The sequence below is a fragment of the Colletes gigas genome, unplaced genomic scaffold (assembly GCF_013123115.1).
Source record: "Colletes gigas isolate AHSC1104 unplaced genomic scaffold, ASM1312311v1 Colletes_gigas_Sc00120, whole genome shotgun sequence".
Taxonomy (NCBI): Eukaryota; Metazoa; Arthropoda; class Insecta; order Hymenoptera; family Colletidae; genus Colletes; species Colletes gigas.
The window spans coordinates 29,337-55,496 of NW_025106744.1; the positions used below are offsets into that span (position 1 = coordinate 29,337).

Here is a 26,160-nt window from a genome sequence, read left to right on the forward strand (position 1 = left end):
AAATGGATATAATTAAAATATATTTGTTTATACTAGTAGTTAGTACTTTCAAATACGTGTGGTACCGGACTCCTGTTGATTAGAACCGAATTTTGGTAAAGCATCCGCGACATTGCCAACATTTTGTCTGTGTGTTTGTTTGTGTGGTACACTGACAGGGGCTTTAAACGAAGGTGACGAAAGTAATAAAGATATTTAAAAAATGCCGCTACGTCTCCGGTTACACTTCGCCTCACTGGTTCAAGGGGGATCTCTCTAGTGGTGGGGATACAAAAGTATCATTTACGGAACTACTTTTGAGTACATTTATCAAGTTTTCACGTACTATTATACTCATGGTTATAGTCCAAAAGGTTGCTGTTCAAGAATAAATGATCCACTAATTTTCATATGGAGGTGGTAACATTTATATGTGCATGAGGAAATGAATATCGTCTTAAAGGTATTGAAACGGGATCAGACCAGTTCGCAGTTGAAACTTAACCGTTGTTGAATTCACACCAGAAGAATTGCAATCGGTGTTAGTTCGGGACCGGTAGGAAATACTAAATCAAAATTGCCATTTTCTTTACCGATATTTGATAGCATGTTGTCTTTTTTAAATATTTTTTAAACTTCAATACGTTCAGTTTTCATATGTGTACGCATATTTCATATTTAAACTAAAAACAAATAGAAATATTTATTTTATTAACAAAAATTCAAGTATTTATGATATAATAAACAGAATGCAGTTAAAATAATAGCTGAATATGTTTCTGAAAAAATTCATGAACCGTAATATTCCTTAATATAATAGTTTATGCTTTATATATTTTGTTTTTAATTTCTTTTTAGTTGTCTTTATATTTTTTGTATTGAAAAAAAAGTAGCCTTCTTTCACAAATCCATAATTTTGTAATCGTTAGCTCTGATTGATTTAAGGGGCCTTTCTACCTTGTGGGATTTAAATAATCAAATTTTTTTTGCATTTTCTTTTAGTATGTAGTCTCGCAAATATATCTACCAAATATTAAATTGAAATTTGAAAAAATAACGAAGTTATAGCCTGCTGAAACGTACCGCGCGCAGGTATAACAACTGGACGTGAAACTTTAAAGCTGTTTTTCTCGAAACTAGATTTTTCGGCACTGCGTATGTGATAACAAAAAACCTATTCAAGATATCAACATGAAATTTATACGGTATCTTTAGAACTGGTCTCCCTATAGCATGAACAATGATAATTGCGATATATGCAATACTTTTTCTTTTATTAACAAAAAAGCAACCGAATATATGAAAATATTCAGTATTTTTTCGTAAAATAGCTGCCATTGACATTTTTTGTTTTTTTAAAAATATCCTAGTTCATGCTATAAACACACTCATCTACATTAAGAATATCGTTGGTTTTTGGAATTCGGACAACTTATTCGCAAGATATCACATACGCAGTCAGGCGCCGTTCTTAAAAACTATTGTATGTTCATCAACAAAAACAGCGTACTCAATAGATATTATGCATTGCAAAAATTCGTAAATATAGCTAAATATATAATAAATGTATCTACAAAACACGGAATTAATCGCTCTTTAATAGCCCGCAAAAAAAATCACAAAGAAACATGTATTTTTCGCGCCTACAAGGTAGAATGGCCCCTTAAGATAGATTTTTTACAAATGTTCTGATTGATTGTTTTTCACTAAGCTCGAGAAGGAGAGCGCGTATTTAAATGATTGTGTGTCCATCAGATTTGTATTAAGTAATTATTATACTGTACTACGTATATTACGTGTACAACAGGTATGTCATCGAGATGACATCTAAAGGAAGTGATGCGTATTTATATGATACGTTGGATATGTCCGAATCATCAGATTTAAAGAAACAACAAAGTGAAATTGCCAAATTCTTTGAAACACCAACATTTTGATAACAGGAGGGACAGGTTTCTTGGGTAAATTACTTATCGAAAAAATATTGAGGTAATCTTCCGATAACATATACATGATTTTTTTATTATTTAGTAATTTTTTTTTATCAACTTGTATGTGGTGAGTGAGAGGCGTGGCGCGTGAGTGAGACCGCGCGACGCGGTGATAACGTAAACAGGCGGTAGTTTTTAAGACGGGGACCCGATTGAGGAGTCAGTCGTCGCCCTGCGCCAAAGTCGATCACTTGGAAGTATTAGTCAATAAACTATCTTTTAAACATCTGTTCCCGCTGTTTTATTTCATCGTCAGGGGATTCCCTCGTATATTCCAATCTGCAAGGGCAAGAATCCCACATTTGGGGGCTCGTCCGGGATAATCAGGAGGACAGATAAAGTGTAACGAGTGAGATAGTTGAAGTCAATCAAAAGTGTCGCGTGAGGAAAGTTGACCGCCCGCGAATACTCAAGTACCGTGACAGTGAAGTTGTTAAAGGTGGTGCAAAGGTGAAAGTTACAAGAAGCAGGGGTGATGGCTCACGTAAGAATACCTGGAGGAAGTCAGGAAAGTTATGAAAGTGGGCAGGAGGAGCTTGAGGAAACAATCATCGAAAACACGTCGCAAGGAAGGCGACGTCCAGGACGGGAAGACAGAGGGAGGAACGAGACAGGTGAAGTCGTTAGATACACGTATGACCGGATCGGCGTCATGAAGTTAAAAGAATTGAAGGAAGCAGCAAGGAAATTAAGGTTACCCACCAGCGGTAATAAGCTGGAATTAAGAAATCGTTTAAAGGACGCGATGAGAGAAGACGAGGACAGTGAAGAAGAAGCTCAGCAGGGAGAGGACGTGATTACACGACAGGTCGCGTCATTTACCATAAAGGATGTTGAGGACAGCCTAGCACACTTCAGCGGAGACGATAAGTTGCAGATAGATCACTGGATTAGCGACTTTGAAGACACAAGTGAACTATTGGTGTGGAACGAGTTGCAGAAATTCATCTACGGTAAACGGATGCTGAAGGGATCTGCGAGACAATTTATCACCTTCGAGAGGGACATCAAGACATGGAATAGCTTAAAACGTGGGCTACTTAAAGAATTTAAAGCGGAGGTGAATCCAGCGACAATTCACTCGCAGTTATTTAAGCGCAGACAACAACCGAACGAAACTAGCCGTAAGTACGTTTACAGTATGCAGGAAATCGCGAATCAGGGCGATATCGAAGAGGTAGCTCTCGTTCAGTATATTGCGGATGGTTTACAAGGCGAGCGTCGCGATAAAGCAGTATTGTACGGATCTCGAACGTTGTCGGAATTGAAAAAGAACCTCGAAGTATTCGATAAAATTAAAGAAAGTACCGGACAAAGTACGCGTAATAGGCAAGACGAACGAAGAAAGATGGCGTCGCCGCGCGCGGCAACAGTAAAGATAAACCATTGTTACGGGTGTGGGTCGGCTGAACACGATTATCGAGCGTGTCCGGATAAAGAGAGAGGGCTCAAATGTTTTAAATGTAATCAGTTCGGACATATAGCACCTCATTGTAGTAGAACGAATCAGTCGGATAAACGGGTATCCGGCGTTAATTCCATTCATACTTCCGCTGAGAAAGTCGCACTCAAAATTAATGGGTTACCGGTGTATGCATTGTTAGATACGGGTAGCGAAGTAAGCGTTATAAGCTCAGGAGTGTATGAAAAGATAGGAAAACCAGCATTGTATAAGACCATTCGACAGTTCGCAGGATTTGGTAACGCGATCACAAGGCCGATAGGAAAGTTTACGGCTCATATCGATATTGGAGACGAAGTATATCAGACCGAAATGTTTGTCGTGAATCAATCAAGTATGCGTGACGAAGTCCTTCTAGGAAGGGAGTCACTGGGAAGTTTAGACGTTCGTATAAACAAGGGGCGAGTAGAGATACGGCGAACGGAAAAAGGACCGGTTAAGACGAGCGGCAAAAGCGGTCGTTGGAACGGCGATGTATCGGCAAAAATAAGCGGTAAAGGGGCGGCAGAAGAAGTTGATGATATTAGTAGACTGATGCAAATAAATTATATAGAGACTAATGAGATTAACGTAAGACAGCCATACAAGACGGACATCGAAAGACTGATACGAGATTACGAACCGGACGTTAAGACAAACGCGCGAACGGAAACCCGAATAACATTGACAGACGATATTCCGGTTTGTTCCAAACCAAGACGGCTGGCTCCGAAAGAAAAACAAATAGTGTCGCAGCAGATAGATGAGTGGTTAAAGGAAGGTATAATTCGACCGAGCTCAAGCGATTATAGCAGTCCTGTAGTAGTGGTTCCAAAAAAAGATGGAACCTATAGAGTTTGTATAGATTATCGCAAGCTAAACGAGAAAATAGTAAGAGATCGTTTCCCTATGCCTTTGATTGAAGACTGTATTGATGCGCTCACGCGAGCAAAAGTATTTTCAACAATCGATCTTAAGAACGGGTTCTTTCATGTTAGGATAGCGAACGATAGCACAAAATTTACGTCATTCGTTACCCCAGACGGACAATTTGAGTTTCTCAAGACACCTTTCGGTTTATGTAATATCCCTACTAATTTTCTAAGGTTTATCGATGAAGTGTTCGGTGACTTAATAAGACGAAAAGTTGCATTAGCTTACGTGGACGACCTTATCATACCGGGTATCGATGATGAGGATGCGTACAGAAAGTTAGAGGAAACATTAAGGGTGGCAGTTCAGAACGGATTGATTATCAATTGGAAAAAATGTAAATTTCTCCAAAAAAGCATCGAGTTTCTAGGGCACTTGATACAAGATGGGAATATTCGACCATCACCGGCAAAAATAAAAGCAGTGCAAGGATTTCCGGAGCCAAAAAGTCGTAAGCATGTACAGAGTTTTTTAGGTCTGACCGGATATTTCCGTAAATTTATTCAAGGTTACGCCAGTATAGCAAAACCTTTATCTGATTTGCTAAAATCTAATAGAACGTTTGCTTTCGGGACAGTTGAAAGGAAATCATTTTCAGAATTAAAATATCTTTTGGCTAAAGAACCAGTACTTCGTATCTACGATCCAGAAGCCATAACGGAATTGCATACGGACGCGAGTATGGAAGGTTTAGGTGCCGTATTGTTGCAACGATACGAAAACGAGAAGCAGTGTCACCCGATATATTTTATGAGCCGTAAAACGACAGAAGCCGAAAGAAAATACCATTCATACGAGTTAGAAATTTTAGCGATAATCCGAGCGGTCCAAAAGTTTCGAGTTTATCTGTTAGGCGTTAAATTTAAATTAGTTACCGATTGCCAAGCGTTCCAAAAGACCCTCAAAAAGAAAGATTTGTCGCCGAAAGTTGCACGATGGGCATTGTCGTTGGAGGAGTTTGATTTTGAGGTTGAGCACCGCGCAGGAGAAAAGTTAAAGCATGCGGATGCGTTAAGTCGTTTCCCAGTGATGTGTATAGAAGACACATTATTACAGAGTGTTAGGAAAAAACAAGAGGAGGAGGAGAGACTGCACGCTATACGCCGCGTATTAGAAACGGAACCTTACGATGATTATTTAATAGAGAATAATATTTTAATGAAGCGCGTAAACGATAAGAATTTGATAGTTTTACCTACAAGTATGCAGGTTAATATTATTAAAAAAGTTCATGAAAACGGGCACTTTTCAGTGCGTAAGGTAGCTGAGAGGATAAAAGAGGAATTCTACATACCCAACTTAAACGAAAACATAGAAAGAGTTATCAGCTGTTGTATACCATGCTTATTAGCGGAGCGTAAACAAGGGAAGAGAGAGGGACTGTTACAGCCGATCCCAAAAGGAGACAGACCTCTTGAGACATATCACATAGACCATATAGGACCAATGACGGCGACGAGTAAAATGTACAGACATATTTTAGTTATAGTGGACGGATTCTCCAAGTTCGTGTGGTTGTATCCCACGAAGACAACAGCGACAAAGGAAGTACTAGACAGACTGACCGTACAACAAAAGACATTCGGCAACCCGAGACGCATAATTACAGATCGAGGAACGGCATTTACCTCGACAGATTTTAAAGATTATGGTGCAAAGGAAGGAATCGAACATATTGTAACGACTACCGGTGTCCCAAGGGGGAACGGGCAAGTCGAGAGGATTAACCGTATTATTATTCCAATTTTAACTAAATTGTCAATAGATGCGCCGGACAAATGGTACAAAGAAGTAGACAAAGTTCAAAGGGCAATTAATAGTACATATCAACGTAGTATAGACAGGTCACCTTTTGAAATAATGTTTGGAATAAAGATGAAACAGCGCGAAGATACTCCCCTTTTAGCATTGATACAGAAAGAAGCGATAGCGCAATTTACGGATGAACGCGTAGAATTAAGGAACGTAGCGAAAGAAAATTTGTTAAAGGTTCAAGAGGAGAACCGACGTAGTTATAATCGTAGTTGTAAGAAAGCTAATGTATACAAAGAAGGCGACTTAGTTGTAATAAAGCGTACACAATTCGGCACGGGCCTAAAGATTCATAAAAAGTTCTTGGGACCATATAAAGTGGTTAACTATCATGGAAGGAACAGGTACGAAGTGGTTCGTGTGGGTAAAGGAGAAGGACCGAGCTTCACCACGACCGCGGCTGATTATATGAAACCGTATAAAGAGTGTGCTTCGGTGTCCGAAGAATTCGCAGGTATGGCCGAGTGTGGTGAGTGAGAGGCGTGGCGCGTGAGTGAGACCGCGCGATGCGGGGATAACGTAAACAGGCGGTAGTTTTTAAGACGGGGACCCGATTGAGGAGTCAGTCGTCGCCCTGCGCCAAAGTCGATCACTTGGAAGTATTAGTCAATAAACTATCTTTTAAACATCTGTTCCCGCTGTTTTATTTCATCGTCAGGGGATTCCCTCGTATATTCCAATCTGCAAGGGCAAGAATCCCACATGTATATGAACAGTTCTACTGATTTTAATACATTCGATGTTTATTACGATTTTCCAAACCATTTAATATCGTACACGAATATATAAGAATTAATATCTTATAGAAAATGAAAATTTTTTTCCGTGTTTATATTTTTGTAGTAATTATTCATAACGAGTCTAAATAAAATAGCATATTGTAATGAAATAAGGTAGAGACTGCTTGAAAAATGACGTAACATTTACTTAAAATTTGTAATTAATTTTTTAGTTAATTTGTCCATTTCCGTACTTTGTATCATTACATAATACAAAGTATCATTATTGATATCAAAGTATCATTGCTTTATCGAATGTTTTTTAATGTGTCAGATCCATCATTGATTTGCAACATGCATCAATTTTCTGTTCTACGAACAGGTCAAAAGGTACATCCGTTATACAGACTAAAAATATTATACTTACAATTTAATTGAATTAATACTCTAACCACATATTCTGGGGGGGAAAAGAACTGAAAATTTACTTTTTTTTAATGTGAGAAAACTTATCTCGTGTCCTACATCAAAATCGTAAATTTAAGAATAGTTCAAGCATAAACGAAATGGATCCATTAATTATGAAATGACAAATCAATTACTTTCAAGAATAACGTGTGAATAATTAATGAAATTTTTATAGTATTTTTAGGATTGAGACTTTCCATTCTTAATTTCATCGTTCTTCATTATCATTTTATTTCATTTTATGCATATAATTACGTTTCCGGTTTGGCATAAACGAAACTTTAATATACAACAGAACTCAAACAAGCATCAACAGAAAACAACAATAAATATTGCAGCAAAGAAAACTCGGCACTCGAATACGTCAGTTCACGATCGCGTTCCTTCTCCAAGTCTTCGCTTGACAGGTCGATCGATTCGATCGTCTCCTCCCCGCCGTCGCTTGTCTCACTCGCGGCTACCAGTGAGCCATGGATCTCTCCATAGGGTGCTCGCAACACTGCTTCCCCCTCTCGAGAAGCGATCGTCCCGATCGCTGCAGCTCCTCCGTCGGTCGCTGCCGTACCCAAGTACGGAAGAGTGGGAAGGACGCTGCGTGGCCTCTTCCGACTGTCGCCTCGACATTCGCCTTCACGCCCAAGGGAAAACCACCCAAAAACCCTGGGCAAGGCGTGGGTACGTGGTTCCCCGAAAATTCTCCTCGTCCCAACCCTTCTCTTGCGCCTTCGGGCTTGCGCTCTTCTTGCTTGTAAGAGAGGTCCCGTCTTCTTCAGCGATACGTTCTCTTCCTGGGACGAGACGGGCGGGAAAATCCAGTCATCTGACTGCCGGAACCCGACACTCCACGTATCTCCGCTCTCGGTGACGATGTGTCCTAGGTACTTCACTTCCCGGCAGAAAAAGGAACACTTCTTGGGGCTCATCAGTAGTCCGGCTTGACGTAGACGGGAAAACACTGTTCGGAGACGCTCGAGCTCCTGTTCGAAGTCATTCCCGTAGATGATGATGTCGTCCAGGTAAACCAGGCAAATCTTCCACGTGAGACCTCGAAGTACGTCCTCCATCAAGCGTTCGAAAGTCGCAGGGGCGTTGCAAAGCCCAAAGGGCATCACCTTGAACTGCCAGAGCCCCGTTCCAACTGAAAAGGCCGTCTTCTCCCTGTCCTTTACGTCCATGGAGATCTGCCAGTAGCCACTCTGTAAATCTACAGTTGAGAACCACGAAGACCCGGCGAGGGCGTCCAGGGTATCCTCAATACGGGGCAGAGGATACGAGTCCTTCTTCGTGATCTCATTCAGGCGCCGGAAGTCAACGCAGAACCTCATGGTCCCATCCTTCTTCTTGACGAGGACGATCGGAGAAGACCACGGGCTCCTCGACTCTTCAATAATGCCCTGCGCCAACATCTTCCTGAGTAGTTCCTCCGCCTCAGCTCGACGGTGTAAAGGCAACCTCCGCGGCGCCTGTTTGATGGGGCGGTAATCCCCAGTATCGACAGTGTGCTTCACCCAGTCGCAGTTCCCGATCCGAGTCGAATCCGTGGCAAAAACGTCCCGGAACTCACGGAGTAAACCAGTGAATAGTTTTTTCTGTCTTTCCGTCAAGCCCAACGAACAGCGTGTATACAACTCCTCCAAATGCTGAGGTACGACCGCTTCCATTACGAGCGTTTCCCTCACGTCCACCGCCCTCTCCTGGGCAGCAGGCTCATAAAAACGTATCTCCGGCATGCCGGGAAGGCTCAGCACATTCCGGGACAAGTCAATGCTGCAACGATGCTTCCTCAGGAACGCTGCTCCCAGGATGCACTTTTCCACCATGTCGACAACGTAGAAATCTTCCACGCTCGAGAGTCCTCCCACGCTAACCCCTAAGCTTTTCTTACCAAACACCCTCATTTTCTCTCCAGTGGTAGAGCGAATGTCGAGCTTTGCTCGGGCGATATGCGTCGACGCACACAGCCCTTGATCCAAAAGGTTGATGGGAGAACCTGTATCTAGGATTATCTTACAAGGTTTCCCACCGACTTTTCCACACACGGAAATCCCGTTGGCTGGGCTCCATTGACGGCCAGCCGCCTCCTGCATCGCCACGCTCTTGACGACCGGGGAACTGCTCCTTACAGACCGGCGTCTCCCCCTTACGCCGCTCTTCCCCCGTTTCCCCCGAAGGGCTTCCTGGCAGGAGCTGGTCCTGCTTGGCCGCTCCTGGCTTTGGAGCAGTCCCTGCGAAGGTGGCCCGTCTTGCCGCAGAGCCAGCACTTCAGGGCCCTCAGCGTGTCGTCCAATCGATCCCCGGATTCCTCGAGCCTCCGCTGCTTCGCCGGAAACCCTTCAAAAGCGTTGAAAGGTTTAGCCTTCCGTTTTTCCGAGTAACGCTCCCACAACTCGGCCGCGGAACCGCGCGACATTGTCTCAACAGCCTCGATCTCAAGAGCTCTGGTCACGGCGGCCCTAAGAGACGTGAAACCGCCGAGTCGCAGTTCCCGTTGCATGTCTGGGCTCGACAATGCCGTCACGAATTGAGACGCAGCGAGCTTATCGCGAGTCTCCGCCGGACAGTCAGCGAAAGCAGACTGCGCCAATCGCTCAATCTCGGTGGCTAGCGAGGAGATACTTTCATCTCCTCGCTGCCTACGGCCCTGGAAGAGTACGTAATTCAAGTTGGACAAATTTTTCGCCCCGTAGCGGAATTCGAGCGCCGAAACCAATTCCGCGAAACTCCCACATTGGGCAGCGGAGAGCGTTGTGAGGACGCTCCTCGCCGACCCTTCGAGGGCAGCGACCAAAGCCGTCCCTTTTTTTTGATCGTTCCAACCGTTCGCGCGCGCGATCGTCTCAAATTGCACCTTGTACTCCTCCCACGAATTTTTCCCGTCAAACGTCGGCGGCTTCACAACGTATCCCAGACTGAAGACGCGCGATTCCGGAACAGGGGCAGCGGCGACCGCACTAACGGGTGCGGGGTCACACGCCGGGAAAACACTATTTACAACCCCATTCACAACCCTATTTACAACAGGCACATTCTCCCCACCCCGAGAGTCCGCGCCGCTACCGAACAAACTTTGGCCGGTCTGTAACGAGGCGATTACGACCTGTATACGCTCCTCCATGTCCGACAAACGGCCCTCGAAAGCCGCCCGTGCCCGCCGGTCCTTGGCGTCCTTCTCCCTCCACCGGGCCTCGTCGTCCCTACGCTGCTCCCGCATCTGTCCAACGATGCTCAGTTGTAGGGTGGTGAATAACTCCCGCAGAGACCCGTCGCCCGTCGCTCCAGGGGAAGGCTCCGCACAGGCCGCGGATGCGCGAGTGGGCATGCCACTACGAGCGGGCATCCCACTTCTGACACCACTATTACGTTTCCGGTTTGGCATAAACGAAACTTTAATATACAACAGAACTCAAACAAGCATCAACAGAAAACAACAATAAATATTGCAGCAAAGAAAACTCGGCACTCGAATACGTCAGTTCACGATCGCGTTCCTTCTCCAAGTCTTCGCTTGACAGGTCGATCGATTCGATCGTCTCCTCCCCGCCGTCGCTTGTCTCACTCGCGGCTACCAGTGAGCCATGGATCTCTTCATAGGGTGCTCGCAACAATATTTACAGATCCTGTCCAGATGTTGCGACAATATACATGATAGTAAGGCCGAAAAAGGGGAAAAATTCACAAGAACGATTTAAAGAAAATTTTAATGGAATTGTATGTAATATAGATGTAATGATATATGTATATACATAGTTGAACAGTAATAATTGATATGTCATTGTAATCAGGAATTCAGTAGATTGAGACGTGAACAGCCAAACTTTCTCAATAAAGTAATAATGTTAGAAGGTGATGCGGCACAACAAGATTTTGGTTTATCACCGGAAAGTAAAAAGATTCTGATGAATACAAATATTATTTTTCATGCTGCCGCAACTGTTCGATTTGACGAAATATTTCGTGTAGCGATGAATACCAACGTGAAAAGTAAAAAATATATGTTATTATTTGCAAAAGAATTGCCAAATTTAAAGGTACGTTTCACACGTTTAAATATTAAATAAAAAATATAAATAACTATTAACAGTTGAAATAATATTATTTAGAATTTGAATTACATAAACTGTATTTATAAATCATTGTGCAGGCGTTTGTACACGTGTCAACTGCATTCTCACATTGTATACTTAAATCTATCGATGAAATACATTACAAAGTTCCCATCGATGGTGATAAGTAGACTGCGGATGTTTATGCATTTATGGGAAATTTTAATCCTCAAAAAACTACAGAATCCATTTAATATGCAAAAATATGGGAAATACTTAAAGTAAGATACGAATTATTATATTTAGGGGCTGAGACAGCCCTCTGCGAAGCTTTCGTTTCATTAATTCTATTAATAAAAATGTGAATTTGCATAAAGATCCGCAGTCTAGTGATAAGATATTAACATTGTTGGATGTTCTGGATGATGATAAACTGGAGAAAATTACTCCAGTGTAAGAATTAATTCAAAATGGATTAAAAATTAATTCTGCAAATAAGAAAGTTACAGTAGAGATAACAATGATTAATTATAAATTTTCCATTATTGTAGTATACTTGATTGTTAAAATAGGTGCGAGTTAATGTCGCTCTCACCCTTTAACGAGGTGTCCGAATTACGAGGGAGTGGGAATGTGTGGGAAAGTGAATGGTACACTTGCAAATTTCTTTCGCCTAGTCTCTTGGACTAGGCCGTTTATTTAAAAATGTGAAAATTAAACAAAATAAAAACCAAAAATTAAATAAACAAAAGAAGAAATTTGTATTTTAAAAAAAATCCACCACCAGGAAAAAACGAGCTCTGGTTGGGCTCGTAAAAAACCTGGCCGCGCCGTAGGCCACTACGGCTCTCGTCTCGGTCTTCTGCAACAAAAGAGACCGAAATTTGGTTGAAAATATGTGACAACGCTCGTCGCGTTGTCTGACTCGCGTCAATCCACACGCTCCTGTCTCTGTTTATGATAAACAGGAGCGGGATTCCTTCACAGCGATACGCAACTGTGTTAGTGGACTGTATACTTAAACGTTTCTCGTGTGATCGAGAAACGTTCGACTGCAGTTCTGGAAAATTTTATAACAGCAGATGGGGAAGACAAGATTTGAGCCTCGATCTTCCCACTGCTGCTAGCTTGAATTTTGGCTGGAGGTGACAACAGTTGGAGGTTGTAAGGCTCCAAAATTGTCCACTCCGTGATTCAGCGTCGTTTCCTGGTCCGTACGGGACCGGTGTGATGCAAGCCCTTAACTGCGCTAGAAGCGTCTGAAGGTTAAGGTGCTTACACCACGGCGCCCTTTTGAACGTCGCTCTACACCGAGTGTCCGTACACACTGGTGATGAGTGACCGACGTTCGAGCTAATCGAATTCAGCCGAGAGCACCCAGGGAATACGCCGAATAAGGCCCCTATGGGGGTGGTACTCAAACTGAGATTTCGACCCTCGGAAACGACAATCCCACTCAGGGTATACGCCAAAAGGCCCCTATCCGAGTGTTTGAATCGCACAAAAATTCAAGGAAAACCGAGAAGGTTTTCTCGGTTCTCGTTGCACGACAGCTGATTACAGCGGTACGTGCCTTCCACGCAACGGTGGCGACAATCGAACACTATGTAGCGGCTAGCTCGCGCAACAAAAGAAACATCTGGGTGTGCAAATGCTAGCATGGTTTACGACAAGCAAAGTCGAAAAGGCCACTTTTGAGAAAGCCGTTTCTTAAGCGTTTTATTACTTGGCATGTTTTTCGTCGAAAGTCTCGAACGGCCTCAGTGGCATATTGCACATGTCATAAACCATGGATTTCCGAAGGGCTGCAAGGCCGAGTCAAGCGACTCTCGGCGGGTGACATCACCAGGCCTAGACCTGTAGGAAATTCCGCTGCATTGCCAAACTTCCGTCGACAGAGGTACCCCCCACCGAGTCGCGTCGCCTTCCTCAAAAAGCGCGTCAAGGGCGCAAGGAGTAGGCGGCGACTTCCGAATTGCAAAATGCCTAATTGGTTAACTTCGACATATCGGTTCAACCAATTAGGTGGCTGCAAACAGTTCGAAGGAGAAAAAGGAAAATGTAGAACTCAGTCTTCGCCACGACTTGGAGTGGACAACACTGACAATAAAGAACACAAGGCGAACTACGGCGATTTATTTAAAACCTAATTTTATCCTAACACGCAACCCCTCAACTATTTAAATGTTACGACGATTGTTATCAGCCACCGGTTGTTAATGTGGGAAATCGCTTATGATTTGAAACAATTGACACAACGGTGGCGATAATCGAACACTATTGAAGTGCACACACGATTATGATCAGCCACCGGTTGTTCACTGTAAATTGTTTCAATGCTGCGTTTTTCCAGAACGGTTCTGTACACACAACGATCACTAAACTCACGAAACCGTGAGGTACGAAATCCGACTAGGTTAATTCTTTCGAATTTACCACAGTCTTAATTTCGTTCCGTTTCGGTTCTGTGGTGTAACTATACAATTAAACGGATTTAATTGCGCGTATATCGTGATCGCGGTGTTGGACGAGGTCGGCTTGGAAGAAGCGAACTCGTCGAGAACCAGATAGCAAGTGATTGTCGAGACAGACCCTCTTATCCGCGATCGCGAGAGGGGAAATTGTCTGTCTCGTTTTAATTTTGAATCCTCTCTGTTATTTCGGCGTAGTAACACCTGTTCTCATGGAACCGTTACTGGGCCGATCGCGTGACTATGATTGAAGGTAAATTTGGATTTTTTCTACACGGTATTGCTCCCGAAGCAGGTTACGACGCAGAGAAGGCTCTCGAATGTCGCGAACACTGAGGACAACACCGTATAAGAAATGTCCCCTTTTTTTCAAAAGATCACGCGAGAATTTAACCGCCGTTTCTTAATAACGAATTAACGCGTTATTTAAACATAAATGATAAATGGCCCAATACATATGTATTTTCTAAAGCACTTGGAGAAAGTATTGTATTAAAGTACAGCAATAAGCTCCCAGTATGTATTGTTCGACCTTCTATCATGATATCAACAAGCGAAGAGCCACTTTCAGGATGGACAAATAATCTGTATGGAGCAACGGGTGTAGCTATGGGATCTATTGTAGGTTTGGTGCATACACTACATTGTGTAGCAGAAAATATAGCAGAAATTATACCAGCAGATTATGTAATCTCTAATGTCATCTGTGCTGCTTGGGATATTGCCAATAGGTAAGTCTTTAATTGCATTATCACTTTAAAACTGGGACTGAAAATCTAATTTGTTTAATTACTTTCGATTATATATAATTAAAGCATGAACTAATATTGTTCTGCTGTAAATAGAAAAGAATAAAAAGATGACGATACTACTATTATTATGAATATAAACTATAGATGAGGACAAATTGAAAGTGGTAGACAAAATTACAGTTAAAGTAAATATGTCTAAAGCATAATCCTAATGGTAATTCTTATACTCTATAGAAAATCTTCGATAAAATCAAATGATTCCAATATATCTGATGAGGAAAGAATACCTATTTATAATTCTGTATCATCATGTCAGAATCCAATTTCTTGGATAGAATTTATGAAATGGAATGAAAAGTATGGTTTTGCAGTACCTAGTGTAAAAATTGTTTGGTATTATATGTTCATAATGGCACGATATTTCGTTGTGTATCAACTGTATAGTTTTTTCTTCCACATAGTACCAGCAGCAATTGTTGATATGTTGACATACCTCATGGGTCGAAAACCTCAGTATGTATTTAATATATGAAGTATAATGCATATACCGAGTGTACTCGCGTTAATCTGATAAAAAATATTTTAGAGAAAAGCTAATCTGTTTTCGATTGGCTATACATTGCAATCAAAAAAACGTTCGAATTTTTTTTTATTATTGTCGGGGCCATCTTCATTTTTTTAAATGGCACTTTATATTTTTGACTTAACAGTATTGTAGGCCGTATCAAGTCGAAATCAACGACCTAGTACAACATGACCTTCGGATGACCTTGAAGGCAAAGGAATTAAAATTTCAGCAAAAAATGACAATCTGCTTGAGGGAGTGATAAGAACTTGTGTTTATTATTAAGACTCGAAATTACATTCAATTCAGGAATCTTGACTAAATTAACACAAACGATTTCGTGAGAAAGTCGCATCAAATGTTCGAATTGAAGTCCATGTTTTTGTAGCCACAATTCCGCTTTACTTAGTAAGTTTGAATTGGTTGCTGTTACGAACTGTCGACAATTCAAAGATTGATGCAAGGGCTTCCAGAAGATATTCAGTAGCATATTTATTTCCAGGAATATGTTTGCCCATCTCATAATGCGCAAATCGTTCGTAATTACCTAAACTCAACGTTTGGAGAACATTATTGATTAGGCACTTATGGCCCTATTACTTGGTCACCACAATCACCTAATTTGATACCAGTTGATTTGTTCTTACAGGGTCATTTCTAATAGATAATTTATGTTGCTCCAATAGAAAATAAAGAACACTTAAAGCAGCGAATCTGTACAGCATGTAAAGAACTTTGCTACGACAGTATCGTAAGAGCAACCAATGCAAACTTACTATGTGGAGTATAATTGTGCCTACAAGAACATGGACATTCGTACATTTGATGTGAATTTCTCACGAAATTATTATTTTTGTTAAATTAATCAAGTTCCTGAATTGAATGTAATTTCAAGTCTTAATAATAGACACAAGTTCTTATCACTCCTTCAAGTAGAATGTCATTTCTTACTGAAATTCTCATTTCTTTGCGTGATAAAATTGAGATTTTATCGAGAATCTCATGCCTGATACTTTGATCTAGTTGATTATGTTTAAAATTTAATTCTGGGAATAATGCAAAATATGTAGATCCGTAACGATGGTTAATTTGTTTCGAAATCGTCCGAATTCAGCGATGCAATACAGAGGAAGTTCAGATTGCAGAAAGAAACCAGATAAAATTCGAAATTCGTTAATAATCATAGAAAAAAGTTTCTTAAATGAAAAAATTATCAATTGTGAAAATGGGATTTGGTACGTGGGTGTTTCGCCTCAATTCATAATCGCGTTGGGCCAACAATCGTTTATAGGCGTAACTGTCAAGCAAATAATGTATAACTGATTGATTTATTACATATTGAAGTTTAAAGATAGTAATATTGTTGGGAATTCCAACACTTATTAGCGGACTCCTTATTTAGTTAATATTAGTTTAAATTACTTAATTAACAATTTGACAAGTACCTTATGGGTACAAAGCAAGTTGCCGTACTATTAAGCTTTTGAGCACCGTATTTTGGGACCATACCTACCCCTTCGGATCACGGACACCCACTCCTGTACCACCCTCGGTGGTGGGATGTCGAATGTCGGAGGACCGGCCCACGAGGGATAGGTAAGGGTTTGATTGGCGACACCGAATCTCCACCTATTTTGGAATAGGTATAAAATCGCAGGACATAACGCTTTACGAGTTAGAACACCATAAGTACCGTTACAAATTAGAATCGAACCAAGAACATTAAAAATTAAACTGTTAACACATGTACATATTTGTAAATAAATTCAAGTGTTGTAAATAGTATTAAACCTACTATTTACTAAATAAAACGGCTCCACGAACATAGTGGGAGCCTACACAAGTTTTATTTCTGATAATAATAATTATGTATTACGCAACTTAATTATTGTCAGTTGCAGTGAGTAGGCAGGAACAACAATGCCTTTAGAACATATTTTAGTAGAACAATCATTGTTCAATTAATTATCTTTTATGCTCGTGAAGAAATTAAAGCACCGAAGTTACATTATTGCAACACTCACATTTTTATTTATGTTAGATATAGATCTAGGTCATTTCAAACTTATATGTTATCAATTTAATCAAGAAAATAATACCTTAAACATATTTTAGAATTCGAAATGAGAAGGAGTACTTTAAAAGGGAGGTAAACGGATTTAAAAACTGAATATGTACAAGTTTATTCTTAAGAGAATACATCCGTCCTCCTTCGTAACTGCGACAAGACTGCCTGACTGTAGCGTTTCCAGTCGCTCGCCGGACGCGTGCAGACTTATTCCGTTTTCTCTTTAAAATAAACATTGTCGATACTTCATCGATACCTTATCTTTATCTCGGTTGCGCGCTCGAACCCGTCGTAGCGGCCCTTCCATAAACACGCGGCTCGAGTTTCTATTCTCGCCTACAATTCGACCATCCTGACTGTTAATCGTCCCGATTAACTTACAATATTCGATTACAAACTTAGATAAACCAAAATATATTTATAACAACTACCCATAACGGACGTTAATACAACTACAACTAAAGGCGCATGTGATCTTAAACATTCAATAAAAAAACTACAGCTAAGTCGATCTTGGTTTCTATGGACGCATGTAGCTGCTCCCCATGTACCTTGGTAAGGTGTTTGAGTTAACTGAATCCCGTCAACATCTTTCACAACGTATCGATCATTACGTAATACTTTTGCGATTTCATAAGGTCCCTTAAACTGAGGTATTAATTTACTACATACTCCTGGAGTACTATCAAAATTCTTGATCATGACCTTATCACCTTCTTGATACGTTGTAGCCAGTTTATGTTTCTTATCGTAATTGATCTTATTGCGTTCCTGACTTAACAATGTGCGTTCAACCGCTTTTGTACGAATTTCTGAAAGATTACGAACCCTGCCTACGCATTCCTGTTTGTTTAAGTAATCCCTAAGACTATCGAGTACTTTTCCTCGCTGTAAAATTCCGTACAACAATACACTTGGACATTCCCCCGTAGATCGATTTATCGAATTATTCACGGCATACTCCACTTCCTCTAATACATTCGGCCATTTTGTTTCTTTCTCGTCACTCAATTTCGCGATTATCGGTATAATGGTCCGATTCATACGTTCTGCTTGACCATTCGCCTGTGGCGACGCAGTCGCAATCTTAACATGCTGAATATCGTTATCCTTCATGAACTCCACGAATTCATGTGACGTAAAACTACTACCCCGATCCGAGACAATACGTAACGGCTTACTATAATGCGCAAAATATTGTTTCATGCACTTAATAACCTCAGCAGTATTTGTTGTTTTCGTCGCATAAAGTTTTAAATACTTTGTAAACCCATCCACTACTAAAAATATATGTCTCTTTCGGGCGGAGGGCGATTTCGACAACGGGCCTAAGTGGTCTATGTGAATAGTGTCAAATGGCATATGCCCCTTGGGTATGTTATGCAACATTCCTTCGGACTTTCCTGACTTTGGTAAAAATGCAATGCACTTAAGGCAAGACGAAACATAAGCGTTCACTTTCGTTCTCATATTCGGAAACCAATAAGTAGAAAGAATATTTTGCATTGTCTTTTCCGGTCCAATGTGACCCATCTCATTGTGATATGCGTGTAATATGCTGTGTTCCATAGAATATGGAACATAAAACAAAACCTGTCCCTTGATTTTCCGATACACTAAACCATTTCTCAACTCATAATGTTTATCCTCAACCGTTTCCAATCTCATACGTATCTCTTTAATAACTTTGTCGCTATCCTGACTGAGTGCTCGATCAAATGTATTATCTTCAATAACTAATACCTGACGACTAAGGGCATCACATGCATCATCCTCGACCCCGGTCGATGTTCTAAAATATAATCGTAGCTTTGCATTTCCAAAGCCCAGCGTGAAATTCGCGGATTTGTTTCCTTTTTATTTAATATAAGACTCAATGTGTTCCGTCCGAAGGAACACAATACGCGAATATTTCGTTGTCAGTTGTTACGAGCCAGGGCCGTGCAGCGTGCGTGGCCTGCGAGTGCGAAGGAGAGTATGGAATATGGTATCAATTTGTTAATTAGGTGCACGGACGAACCCGATGCGAAATCGGGGAGCCGCTAGGATGGTTGGTAACGAGGACGAACCTGATGCGAAATCAGGGAGCCTCTAGGATGGAGTCACGTACGGACGAACCTGGTGCAAAACCAGGGAGCCGTTGGAGGGTGAAACGTCGTGAACGAACCCGATGCGAAATCGGGGAGTCACTAGGATTCTTGATAACGACGCAGACGAACCCGTATGCGAAATCGGGGAGCTGCTAGGAGGTTGGAACAAACACAGACGAACTCGATGCGTAGTCGAGGAGCTGCTGGGAGGTTGGATAAGTCACAGACGAACCTGATGCAAAATCAGGGAGCTGTAGGATACGGACGAACCTGATGCGAAATCAGGGAGCCGCTAGGATGGTAATAAATTGCGTGGACGAACTCGATGCGTAATCGAGGAGCCACTAGGTTGTAAGAATTTGTATTTGGATTCGGTATATGTTAATTGACCTCGTAACTTTCAATTATTAAATATAATATAACCCGAGCGGTAAGGTTATATTATTGTGGGAACGTTTAACTAACAATAATCGCTTTATATAATGATGGGTTAGAGAAGATAAGTAACTCTGATTTAATAATGAAACTAGATATATTCTTAAAACAAACAAGAAAGATACAAGTGTTCTGTGTATGTTTGTCGCGTCCAAAGAATAATTATAAATACCTAAAATGTTGTTGCTCGATGTTGACGCACTGGCGATGCGGGGGTAAGTCGGTTGAAACTAAAGGCCGTAATAGAATTTATGCCGGTTCACGGATTCTATATGGTTTAATATTGATACGAAAGGGTACTGTAGCCCGATCTCACTAGATATAACTGACTATCAAAACCGTAGACGCGTAACGAGAGACGTGATGTTGACTCTAAACGTGACGGTACGATTATGATCCCCTGAGTAATGAAATCGCGGGGTTTATATACCCAAAAATCTGTGGGGGCGTATTGAAAAGTACGTTAGAAATTACCGCATTCGGTATTCTCCGAATTGCGTTAATTACTGGGCTACTGTATTCTCGGAATTGCGTTAGTTACCGGGCTACTATATCTTGACGGAAGTGACCCCCATTCCAAAGGTTAGATACGTAGCAGGGCGATTTTCCAATGCACGCAAGTGGCAAGAAAAATTTGAGGGACGAAACGTTCGGCATACGTAACACAGTTTATGATAGGTCCGCGACGTAAAGCTATTTTTGAGAAAAGACATTTTATTCCATTGCCGGTGTTACATATCATTCATGCATGGGGCTGAAACGTTTGGTGACTTGGGCGTTGGCTCGAGCATCTAGCGTACAACCCTTTGAACGGGGTTGACTCATGCCGTATGCGAGCACCCGGCCCAATTTTCATTACCTTTTATGGTAATGCCCCGCCTTAGTACTGAGCATTTTTCAACTATATAAGGGCCGCGGTTTCTTACTCGGGGAGTTCAGTTTTACCTAAACTCTCGGCACGACGTTACTGTGACAGTCAGGGCAAGATCGGGCTATAATCCCCTTCAAGCAACTATCTACTACTATCTACCTTAGCGGTTTATCAATGAGTGCCCATTAATCGAGTAGTAGCTCCCGCGAACGCGCCGCGTAAAAGCCGATAACAAATCTTTCGCCTTCGAGGCAATTTAGCAATTGTACAACTTCTTGTAAATCCATAGCTGTACTTGAGCATCGTCAAAAATATATATTGAAGTAGCATTCCTTACGTGTGTTATCCACTCAATTCAACCCTGAACCATATTAACCGTAAGGCTAGGGGTATCTCACGAACCCAGTACACCTTTACCGCTCGAGGTGTACCATCACGACAGAGAGCAAGATCCTAAAAACATCCTAAAACCCTACGTGGCTCCCAGGGTATAAAGCCCCTGGTTCGTCCACTCCTACTAGCGGCTCCCATTGTATAGAGCCCCTGGTTCGTCCGCGAAACCTTACATTTTCCCTATAAATCTAACCCCGTGGCTCCCAGGGTATAGAGCCCCTGGTTCGTCCACGTAACCTCCGCCTACAGCTCCCAGCGTATAGAGCCCCTGGTTCGTCTGGACCTCCTTTCTTTTCCTAACCATACCCAAAACCACCGGTCGAGTACTGCCCCTCGACCGAATTCAGGATCTCGCGCTCGCGCTCGTAACACCGGCAATAATCATTTAACTTTTCGTATAATAAACTTAGAATTTCACGTTCATTTCGTTCTCAATAGCTCAGCCGGTCATAAACTAGGTCTTCCGAAGGGTACGTCGAAAACGGGACTTCGACCTTCGAACAGAAAAACCCAGAGGAAAGCCGCGACATTGTCGGATTTCGAAACATTCGCGTACAACCACGTATCGCCCCACTCTCTCCTAGAAGAAAGCGCGCCAAGGGCGCACTGAGGGTGGTGGCAATGCCTAAGGGGGCACGCTGATTGAATTTTTTGATTTCTAAAGATCAACAATTATCGTGTTTCCCCATACTTCCAACTCCGCGAGGAAGTTCGAACAACGCAGAATACTCACTTTCCAACAGCGATTCGAGTCACTTACATCTTAACTGCTATTCGATACACACAGTTCACTTCGAGTACCTTTTTCGTTCGTTTAACGTTTCGATTTTTCCCCTTCGAGTCAAGCATTCGGACCGAAGGCTTATCGTACGGCTAGTCAGCATTAACGTTCATGCTGTGTAACAACTTTAGAAACATTGTTTCCAGGTTAAGTCCTTGAAACAACGCGTCGCGACGGACCGTTTACCAAGATCGAAGGTATCTTAGAAACTTACAATTTCGAAGACGGGCACCACCGTGCGGGATATCACGACGCGATTGCGAGGTACGAAAACAACCTCGATACGGAACACAATGCTTGACAATCTGTTACTATCTTGAATTTAATTCCAAGAAGGTACGGTCGAAATCGCGTTCGAAACTATGATATTTGACTTCATGCGGTGTGGTCCTCTTAGAAAAATAAAACACCGGGTGAAATTTCCGATCCGCCTTACGCTGCAATAAAATTGACCCGAAGCCCACTGAACTCGCGTCACAATGTAGCTCGGTCTCGTCAAGCGGAGAATAGATACTCAAAATAGGCGCATCTAATAACATCATTTTAAGCCTCTCGAATGCTTGCATCTCTTCTTCGCCGAACTTAAACTTTACATCTTTCCTGGTCAACTCGCATAACGGTTTGGCTATAATCGAAAACTTATCCACTTTACGGAAATATGAACATAAACCCATAAAACTTTGCACTTCTCTAATCGTTTTTGGAACAGGAAATCTTAAAACAGCCTCTATGCCTCGTAATGTAGGTCGTATACCGTCTTTAGTTATAAAATATCCCAGGTATTCTAATTCTGTTTCGAGAAACTTACATTTATCTAATCGCAAAACAAGCTTATTTTCGACTAATAAAATAAATACTTTCTTTAGCAGTTCTAAATGGTGTTCTAATGTTGCAGTAGCTATCAAAAAATCATCTAAGTATATAAGACACATCGCCAGCATCAATTAAATCTCGAAAAATAGATGTAACAAAACGTTGAAATTTCAAAGGTGCTCCTTTTAACCCAAACGGCATTCTGAGGTACTCGTACTGTCCGAGAGGCGTTACAAAAGATGTATGTATATTTAATAGAGTTTTCATGCATTCTCACGTGATAAAACCCGTCTCTCAGATCCAGTGTTGTAAAATATGTCTTTCCGGCTAACACAGTCAATTAATCCTCTATGAGCGGTAACGGAAAATTATCTCTCGCGGTAACTTTATTCAAAGTTCGATAGTCTATACATAATCGAGAGTCGCACGTTTTTTTCTGCAACAAAACTATTGGCGAGGCATAAGCCGAGGTGCTTTCTCTAATTACCCCTTTTTCGCGGAGAGTATCTAAGATTTCCTTCAGCTTAATTTTTTCCATGTGCGAAAGTCTTCTGGGTGTACAATAAAATGGTTTGTTATCTAACAGTGTTAATTCCATAACGTTCTCTACTTTCGGATTTTCAGGTCTTTCCGGTAATTCGTAACGTTTCTTAAAAATCTCGCGAACTTGGAGTTTAACATCCGCTGGAAGGTCATTATTTATACATAAAAAATCGGTCATCGAACCGGTACCAGATGGCTGTACTTCGATATTATCTTGAACTTCTCGAAAACATAATGTTAAATTGGCAACCCTCATAAAATCGCGACCTAAAACTAACGGTCTACGCATTGCCTGATTATGCACAACATGCAATTTTATATCATAACCACTCCCGGTTAAACTAATCCGTGTTTCTACCGAACCTAACACCTCGAGCACGCTATCGTTAATACCGCAAAACCGATTTTTACTTACGGGATCCTTCGTCACCTTCGCTGTCAAACAACCCGCTTTTATAAAACTAATTGGGCTACCTGAATCCAATAATGCGTTCATAACAATGGTGCTAACTTCGCCGCACTCATCTGCAACTTGCAATTCTATCGTGCGCACGAATCCTTGATCTTCTTCTGGTACTTCTGCTACGTAATGCACATTTTCCGCCGTCGTCGCCTTCGTTGTCGTCGTCCGTCGGGCACAGTTCGGCACTCGATGTCCTTGCTCACCGTAGATATAACAGCTACTCCTCTCTCGTTTTGGTCTTCCGCAATACTTTGCGTAATGGCCAGTCTCGTTGCAATTGTAACATCTCTTCGTGGCCTCATTATTTTTACTTGATTGCGTTGCACTATTTGTCTTGACAGCGTTCGGTTTTCCTCCCTGTGATACGATCCGTCGCTGCATCGAATCACTAGGCAGCTTAATTTTTTCAAATGCCTGCAGCATCGCGTCCGTCGATCTGAAGCAGTACATACATACGTACCTGAGACCTAAGATCTGCACTCGGGATCCCGTAGATTGCATATTCTAGTACTTCGTGTTCCTGAAGGGGAACTCGACTGGCCAAAATGATCTTATCGTGAAGATAGTCCGTAAATTCTTCTCCTGACTGCCATATGCGTTTTTCGCACTCTCTATGTATGTAATTCCAAGCTGCTCACGCGATGACCAACAAACATCTTCTGCATTCTTCTTAACAGCTCTTCATAACTTAATTCCACGCAATCCTCCTGTGCATGGTACCATCGTAGAGCTTTGCCCTTCAGTTTACTACATACAAACGCTTTTGCCGTGTAGTCGTCCAAGACATAAGAGCGGACGAATTTTATTACTTGCCGCACCCAAGTATCGCAATTAGTGGAATCGTCATAATCACTAATTGTTTCTCTTGCATCTCTCCAAGAAGCGGTTGTCGATATTGTCGAAGCCGGACTCCCTTCGGTACGATGGCTACTGGCTCGCATAAACTCCATTTCTCGCCTAAGGAGCTGTACTTCTCGTTCTGCTAATTCTTTTTCACGGCGTAGCAACTCTAATCCATCCGGGAATCTGTCGGGAAGGTCTGCACTCGTTCTATTGGTGGGGCCGTCGAAAAAGTCGGCCTTCGTTCTGACTGAACTTCAAAATGCGTCAGCATGATCTCATCTACCGATTAGCATTCTGCTTGTCCCGGAACAACATCCTTAAGGAGATCTTCTTCCGTCACATCAGCTTCCAATAATCTGTGATACAGTTCAGTTTTAAGTCCTGTCGCCGGAAGATCCATCTCACGTAATTTCTCCTTCAACATTGATACCGTGATTTTCGGATTCATGGCGTAAATTAATTCAACTGTTCCTTCCTACTATCAAATTAATTTATAGTTTTTCAAGTCGCAGATATTTCACAAAACAATGAACGTAATGATACGGCTTGAACATAAAATTCCACAAAGGATCATAAGGTTACGGAAGGTTCACTTAAAAAGTTCACAAATATTCACGAACGATTCATAACACACCAAAAAAGTTTAGTTCACAAAATTTCATAAACGTTCAACATAAAAATTCATAAATTTCATAAATCACTCAAGATTTAACTGAGCACTTTGTAATTTGCACTACGCGCACGCCAGCCTTTTATCCCACTTCTGAATTTTAGGAATCGAAATGAGGAGGAGTACTTTAAAAGGAAGGTAAACGGATTTAAAAACTGAATACAAGTTTATTCTTAAGAGAGTAGATCCGTCCCACTTCGTAACTGCGACTAGACTGCCTGACTGAAGCGTTTCCAGTCGCTCGCCGGACGCGTGCAGGCTTATTCCGTTTCTCTTTAAAATAAACATTGTCGATACTTCATCGAAACCGTATCTTTACCTCGGTTGCGCGCTCGAACCCGTCGTAGCGGCCCTTCCATAAACACGCGGCTCCACTTTCTATTCTCGCCTACAATATGTTTAATTTAATTCGGTTTATATTATTTTTAAATTATTAAAATGTTAGAATTCATTTAATAAATGAAAGTTGCGTTTAACCGATGAAAAAATATGCATTCATAATTTGAATAATATCTTGAGTGCTTTTTATCATTTAAAATATTATTATTTCCTTTTATGCTGTTTTTCAATAGTTCAATATTCAAGATACATTGTGTTATTCTACTCATTGTCATAGTCCAAAAGGTTGCTGTTCAAGAATAAATGATCCACTAATTTTCATATGGAGGTGGTAACATTGATACAGGGTGTCCCGTAAATAGTGTAAGAACCGGAAATGGGGGGTAGCTGAGACGATTCTGAACAACAATTTCCTTTGCAAAAATGTCGGATGGGGCTTCGTTTTTGAATTATTAACGAAAAACACTGACCAATCACGGCGCTCGCCTTCCGCGCGCTCAGGGCCGTCCGACCTCGGAGAGCCACCGCGCCGGGTAGGTAGCAAGATGCGCGTTGAAGATACATCGAGGAACGAATACAAATAATTAAAAATACTACCACTACAACTGTTACCTAATTCGTTAATTACTACGTAATTAGTACGTAAATTACTAAATGAAATTTATTAATTATTTGTA

The 26,160-nt window shown here is 41.5% G+C and overlaps 1 protein-coding gene across 1 annotated transcript; it reads left to right on the plus strand.

The window, feature by feature from the left end:
* The first annotated feature begins 1,799 nt into the window (after positions 1-1,799).
* LOC122404191 (fatty acyl-CoA reductase wat-like) lies at positions 1,800-15,156 on the plus strand. Its single transcript, XM_043408121.1, is given in 8 exon segments — positions 1,800-1,896; positions 1,899-1,968; positions 10,958-11,051; positions 11,126-11,371; positions 11,485-11,573; positions 11,777-11,841; positions 14,291-14,588; positions 14,844-15,156. Coding segments are annotated over 8 exon segments (1,257 nt in total). The 3' UTR covers positions 15,142-15,156.
* The last annotated feature ends 11,004 nt before the right edge of the window (positions 15,157-26,160 follow it).